The following is a 7,488-nucleotide window of genomic DNA, read 5'->3' as shown; positions in this document are numbered from 1 at the left end:
TGAGTTCAATCCTATTCTCATGTCATGATTTAGAACGTTCTAGAAATAAGAATGAAAATAAAGGAAAGGGAAAAAACCACTCCTGCAAAATTATCATTTTACCTCCTAAATTACAATAGGAAGGAGGAAAATACCCGCCACTCATCTAATTTTTACTACCTCCACTATGTTCACTACGTAGTAGTATAGATATGATTAGTGGCGAATTTCAAGTTCAGATAATAAAGGTAAAATCTCTCAAAAAAATCAATTAACCCTCACTATTTCCTCAACCTATAAACTATGCATTCTAAAAAAAAAATGAAAATAATATATTTTTATATCACGTGTATTCGCACGTGTCAGATTTATAGCACGCAATTAACTCCGCTCGACTTCTTCTAGAATTATGTTAAAAAATCAACATATCTCACTGAAAAACATGTGTAAAACAAAAAACAAAAAACAAGAAAGCAGCCAGACATACATGCTTTGCCTACCCTTCAGCCCGGCCCAAAAATTGACCAGTCAACCATGGATCTGCTGTAGAAATTGGTTCTAGAGGGCCAAGGGGAGGAACCTCGTACTCTTTTTCCTTTCGCTTTTCCCCCCATATTTAGAAAAAAACCCCAAAACTATACCATCCCTCTCCGAGAGAGAGAGAGAGAGAGAGAGAGGCGATGTCTCTGGGTTACGCAGAGAAGCTCTCGTACAGAGAAGATGTAGGCACCGTCGGCATGTCTGAGATTTTCGACCCAGCCAACGTCTTGGAGGAAAAGGTGAAGCCTTTAGCCCTTTCCTTTGCTGACTCTATTTTTGACGCTAGGTCTTATTCTCTTTCTGTCCGCCGACTTTCCCTTGAAACCTGAACTAAATCGACGAGATCGTTGCGACGAGGGTGATCGTTATTACAAAATTTTTTTTTTTGAGAGAGAGATCATTTCTTCTTGCAAATTTTTCGAGAGAGGAGTTGCATTCATCAGCAGTGTGCGTTTTGTGCCAGAAACTCTGGTGAATGGAAAACATCATTTAGTCTGGGGGGTGATGTGGTCGGTGAGGTGTGTTTGTTTTAATTTCTTAAGGGTTGGGATTTCCGTGTTGGTTTTTTTTAGCACTCCTTTACAGTGTATACATATCATATAATTTGGTTACACAGATGGGTTATGGAAAAACATCTAAATGATTAGGAATCCGCACGAGGAAAGTAGAATATGCGAATTGTGTCCGCGGCAGGACACGAGAAGAAAGGATTGCAGGTCATGTCGATGGACGACGAATACCTTAAGACCGGTCTCTGTTGTTAATTGGATCAATTGACAGATCATAAGAAGCGGAACCTATTTGTTGACCTACACTTCCATAGGGTCTAGAGGCTAGAAGATTTGATGGTGGAAATCTTCTCTTTGGACTCAGCGATGGAAGAAACCACATTAGTCATTTCCCTTGCTCATCACCACGAAAATCAAGTGTCAGGCAGAGGCTAATTGATGAGGGGGGAAAACCCTCATTTTTATTAGCTCGTTTCGTTTTTGCCTAATGCTAGTAGTTTTTACCACAGTGCATGATGACACAATACGATTGCTCTTGGATTTGTGCAAGTTTCTCGGTGAGAATCAACCTTTGTTTTGCTGAGCTCTAAAGTTCCTTTTCCCCCCCTTCTTTTTGATTTGTTGATGCAGATTGCAGAGCTCGCAACACTTATACAGAAGGTGAAGTAAAATACTGCTACAACTGATGCTATAACATTATTATGTTTTCTGGAGTTATATTTTGTTTTACAGTAAGTTATCTGGCTTTCGTTTTTGTAAAATTTTGGCTGCTCCATCGATAATCGCAGAGCAAACATCTTGTGGCGTTTACGGGGGCTGGGATATCAACTTCTTGTGGAATTCCTGATTTTCGAGGACCTAAGGGAGTTTGGACTCTTCAGGTAAAACTAATGTTGACTTGGATAAGATGTCTTCAAAGTGAGATAATATAAAGTTGAAGCTTGGGAGAGCATGGATCAAAATGGCAGCAGTTTTCTTAAGTCATGATTTCGGGAGATGCTGATGAATGTTCTGTTGAATAGATCTCCGTATGATGGCCCGTCGACTAATTTGTTTAAATTATTAATTTCCTTTTTATTATTTGTAAATTATTTTGACCATTCAGCGTGAAGGAAAGGGCATTCCATGAAGCATCTCTTCGCATTTTCATCGTGCAATGCCTAGTTTGACACATATGGCCTTAGTTGAATTGGAGAGAGCTGGTATCCTGAAATTTGTCATCAGCCAGGTACCTTAATTTATTTGTTTCTCACCCCTAGAATATGCATCCTTGTTTCAGTTCCCCTTTCTCATCTCCACCTAGAAAATATGTGAGTTTACATGCTACAGAAGAATTCATTTTGCAGATATCAAAATATTAAGGTACTTATTTATCCTTTTTTATTAAAAACAAATGGAACATTAGTCATTACTTTCGAGTAATCATCTCTGGCAATGTGGCTATAGATCATCCATTTTAATCTTTACCATCTGAGCAATAATGGTGAAGTTGATATTCCTTTCTTGGAGATTATGCAATATAATTGTAGTTCTCTATTGTCACTACCTGGGTTCCACTTTTATTATATGGGTTAGCTCATGAATTCTGTGCATTATTTATTGAAGGTTGCTATGCTAATTTTGTTCTGAACTTAATATTCTTCATGAAACCTCTACTTGGCAGAATGTAGACAGCCTTCACCTTCGCTCTGGAATACCGAGGGAGAAACTTGCTGAATTGCACGGGAATTCCTTTATGGAAACTTGCCCTTCTTGTGGAGCAGAGTAAGGATTTACTCTTTTTTTTTCTTTCTGTGGAACATCTGTGTTTACTTTTCTAAATGGATGACCTCAGTTATTCTCAGCCAAAAGCTCGATTCAACAATATGCTTGAAATGATTCATGCTATATCTAACTTTACTGCTGAGCTTAATCTTGTTTACTTTTCTCATTTTCTTTTCTGTTACGTTTGCTTTACATTATCAATTGTTTTGTCCTTCTGTTATCATCATTTACATTTCTACCCAAGCGGCTGTGGAAATAAATCAGGAGTAAAAATAATCACATAGTCATTGTATTTCCCTTAGATTAATGGGATTGAAGCCATTGTTGCTGATAATATTTGTTTGCAGTGCTATGACTTACATTTTGATGCATTTAGTTTGTAAATTAGTACAGTATTCATCACTACATCTTTCTCTCATTGTAAATTTGTAGCGTACATTATTTATGTTTTCATTTCTTAATGACAGCTTGTTGTATTTATGAAGGTATCTTAGGGACTTTGAGATTGAGACTATTGGAATGAAAGAAACTTCAAGACGGTGTTCTGGTTTGAAGTGTAGGGCCCGGCTAAAGGACACTGTTCTCGACTGGGAGGTATAGCCTCACCTTTTTTGTATACACCTGTTGTTGCTTGAGGTTTATACTCTGGTTGCATGTTTTGTTTTTCTATTAATGAAAGATTATATCATTATACGACATTTAATGTTTTATTACAAAAAAAGTCCATCTGCTAGCAGAAGTCGTGCTTGTTGTGAAGCTTGAGCGATGTTTCACTGGATATTGGAGTATATGATCAAATAATAAGCATGTCATAGACACAATAAACCATGTATAAAGTGAATGCAATTACTTCAATAGAACTATCAAATCTCAAGCATTTCATGTTACTATGTTTTTATTCTTGTGATGTGAAAAGAATATGCCTGCCCTTACTTCATCCTTTCATAACATAAATGCATATTTTCATATCTTATAGGATGCTCTACCACGAAAAGAGATGGATCCTGCGGAGGAGCATTGTAAGAAAGCTGATGTTGTTTTATGTTTAGGGACTAGGTAATTAGCCTTGCACTTATTAAATTATATCATATAATCATACTGATTCAAGTAGATACATTTTGTCATTATTTAATAACCCTGCATTGATTTGACCCTTCTTGAATTCAAAGAAATGATTTTGAAATTGAAGGGTGAGTATGGTTGTATATTGATTGTGCAATTCTAATTACAGTAGTTGGAGTCTTCTGAATAGCTCGCTTCTCCAACTACTTCCTATACTTATTTAAATTTTTTAATTAACTGTTAACTTTATGTATCCTAAATTAGAGATGCTTACCGAGAAAATGTTGCCGTATTAAGATTACTATTGTTATCTTCTTTTAGCATGGTTACTAAGATATAGCTTAGACCGCTGCTTCAGTTTCACCTTGATCCCCAAAATGTTGTTCCGACTTGAGATCCCAATCTAATAAACTTTCAGCCTAATCGAAGATAACCAACTAGCACACAAATTTAATTAACTGGCTAAGTAGCAATAAATGTTCTTACACACCAATCTATTAAATTCTACCTAATTCAAAGATCCTAGTGAACTACTTCTAAAACCCTTAACAAATCAAATTAAATTCAAAACTAATTAAATTCAAAACTGACAGGCAAAGAACTATCAAATAATTACGCGACAAAACTTAAGGCAGCACAACTTTCAGATAGCCATGGCAAAAGCTTCCAATATTTTCAGATATAATTTCACAAAGTTCAATAATTTCCAAATTTCTAGTTCATACACTAACATTTGAAGTCTTACTATCCTTGTAGTTTAATTACAAACAAACACAAACTCATTGTGTCAAGTACATTTATGACAACCAAAATACAATTAGATGATGTACACCCAAATATCCATAACTGCATCTTTAAAAGGTCATGAACCCTTCAAGGTTTAACTATCTTATGATCTAGACTAACTTGAAGAACATGAACCCCTCAAGGTTTAACTATCTTATGATCTAGACTAACTTGGATAGCCCTTTTCTCAGTATCATGACCTCCAATATGCTACCACCTTGGATCTGTGCAGAATGCCTTATAAGTTATAAGTAGGGGTGCTAAACCGTATCCGTATTTGAGGAAATATCTGTAACCGTATCCGTCATGAGTCATGATACAGATACAGTTACTCAAATCTATAACCGATAGGATATGGTTACAGATATGATTTTATAGTGAAATATCCATATCCGTATCTGAAACATTCGAATACATATTAGTCATACTCTTACGATAGTTTCGATTCTTAGATTATAGATTTCTCGTTAATTTTGATGACCAAGATGTCTAATCTTAGTTTTTCAATTATAATGAACGTACTAACGAACTCTTTTGTATCACATGAACTATAATTTTCTCAATACTAGTTTTCTCATATCTGTTTTGTATCCACATGCATACCCGCTTATATATCCGTAATCGTATCCGATTTTAGCGCATATGGATATGAATTTTTCTTACCAAGGTATATTTGTATCCGTTTGCGAGATGGGTAAGCGGATATGGATATGATAAGCATCATATCCGAGCCGTATCCGAACCGAGTGCACCCCTACTTATAAGACTGTTGTGAATCCACTTCTAGGCCACCTAAACCTTTACCACTGAATTTGTATGATTCTTCTTATGCTTGTAAGACCTATGCAATTCCCAAATTTTCTGTTGACATCTTGTTTAAAAGAATTGTACGTCCACACATATAGAGTGCTCAATTATACATATCATTTGAAGATAAAAAGATATTGTCTCTCATATAGTTATTGGGTCATATATTGGTCCAAGACCAGATGAAGGGAATTAGAAATCCCAATCATGATTTAACTACTGTAGGTGTCAAAAATTGCTTATAAGTTATCGCATACAACTCGAGATGAAGAGAAGACGATAAAAGTCATCATCTGAGTCAAAGAAGATCATCCAATGTCGAAGACTAACTAAGGAATGCACAAAAATACAAAACGACTAGAACAAGAGGGCATCACACAATTTTCGAGACAAAGAAGTTATCTAGCAAACTATGAGATAGCACATAGTTTCCGAGACAATGAATTTGTCTCAGAAACTATGAGACAATAAATAGTTTCTGAGACACGGAAACTGTCTCGGAAACTATGTGACAGGGTCACGTCGTTTTCTGACGGTTTTTTCGAGATTTGTACGACCTACGTGGCTTCATAACTGCTGGGTATTTTCCATAAACGTGGGAAGACAGTTATAAATTGAAAATCCGCCCATAACTGCAGAAATCATGACATTTAAAGCGGGGATGTCAGTTACAAAACAGGCTGGAGCAACCCCTTCTTCCGAGACAGTGGACACTGACTCGGAAACATGAGTTGTCAGTTAGCGTTGGTCTCGACTTTCTATCTTCAGTAACGGCTCCTAAAGGCCATAAATACTTCCCTAGCACCCATATGCACGAGGACCAAACAAATTCTAGGCAGAGACTTGAACTTTTGGTGAATTTTGAGCAAGAGATAGAATCTTCATTGTTTTCAAGCATCCTCAAGAGCCTTCGGTGTTTCCTCGAGATCTAAGCTTTGACTTGATCTTGAGAAGAGTGTTTTGTCTTACCTGGTTGAGATATCCACTTCTGTCCTTGTTTCTAAAACGAAACGTCGACTCCAAAGCCTTCTTCGCGATTCAACTTGGATCTGTGATTTGATCGTCCACGGGCTAACGTACCCCCGACACATGCAAAGATCTCACGCAAGCAGCGAACGATAAACGTTCCCGCGTGTGTTTCCAAGGAGCACTCTTAATCTTGTTTTATTGTAAAGAGAAGTTTTACAAAGCACAAAGCTTACTCTTTTGTTTCCATTGTAATCGATAATCGTTTGTAATGGATTCTGTAATAAAATTTGTTCCTAACGCAAACACGCTGGTGACCACAGTGGGAGTCAATGGTCTTACTGTCGAGACCATCGTGTCGTAACCGATCAAGATCCCGGTTAAATCTACGATCGAGTACGAGTTCGACCAAGCAAAGTTCGAGGAATACCTCTCCTCATTATCCTCAAGATCTTCCTCGTCTCGTAAGTACAAGAAGATTTCGTCCATAAAGAAGGTGTTTCAATCTTTAATTTCAATGAAGACTACGGGTGATGACTCTTGCCCAATTGTTGCTGAGGCTTCCCCTCGTAATGCTGCTCCGGCGATTAACAATGCTGGAACCTCTGCTTACAGCGACTCCTCTCCAGTTAAGAGGTTGTTGAATGAAAATTCGCCGATTCTGACGAATAGGGCTCGTCAGAGACAATGCCAGCGTCACGCTCGTTAACTAGCTAAGGCTATGGAACAAGTCGACGGAGTTCGTTACTACGCGGACCTAGAGTAAAAAAGGCATCGAGTGATCCGGTTGCCTCAAAGGTAAACCTCTGATACCTCTGCTAAGCCATCGACTGATGAATGGATCTACGTGAAAAGGACACGTTCAACTCTTAAGGAACAGATCCAAAAGCGACGTGCAAATAACGCTCGCATTCGTGTTCTTGTGCAAAAGACACAAGAAATGAAGAAGGAAACAATGGCAAAAAAACTACCAAAAGTCCGTAAAGTTTGGATTCCAAAATCTAAACTTGGGCTGAAATCAAGCTCGGAGGCAGTGGGGATTGTCCCATTTAGCCGAGACACTATCCAGTGGCTC

General features: G+C 37.6%; 1 protein-coding gene across 2 annotated transcripts in view; it reads left to right on the top strand.

Annotated features, from left to right (window-relative positions):
- LOC109840236 (NAD-dependent protein deacetylase SRT1) overlaps positions 571 to 7,488 on the top strand; it is a 30,035-nt gene continuing 23,117 nt past the window's right edge. The window contains exons 1-7 of one of the 2 annotated variants that reach the window (XM_020408801.1): positions 571 to 758; positions 1,659 to 1,688; positions 1,817 to 1,909; positions 2,134 to 2,256; positions 2,692 to 2,792; positions 3,278 to 3,386; positions 3,769 to 3,848. In XM_020408801.1, coding sequence (XP_020264390.1) covers positions 2,185 to 2,256; positions 2,692 to 2,792; positions 3,278 to 3,386; positions 3,769 to 3,848 — 362 coding nt within the window. In that variant the 5' untranslated portion in view covers positions 571 to 758; positions 1,659 to 1,688; positions 1,817 to 1,909; positions 2,134 to 2,184. The remainder of the gene's footprint in view (positions 759 to 1,658; positions 1,689 to 1,816; positions 1,910 to 2,133; positions 2,257 to 2,691; positions 2,793 to 3,277; positions 3,387 to 3,768; positions 3,849 to 7,488) is intronic. The other variant, XM_020408802.1, reaches the window with a different exon arrangement.

This window comes from Asparagus officinalis, chromosome 5 (genome assembly GCF_001876935.1).
Source record: "Asparagus officinalis chromosome 5, Aspof.V1, whole genome shotgun sequence".
Taxonomy (NCBI): domain Eukaryota; kingdom Viridiplantae; phylum Streptophyta; class Magnoliopsida; order Asparagales; family Asparagaceae; genus Asparagus; species Asparagus officinalis.
The sequence above is the reverse complement of the archived record's forward strand: the minus strand, read 5'-3'. Positions and strand labels throughout refer to the sequence as shown.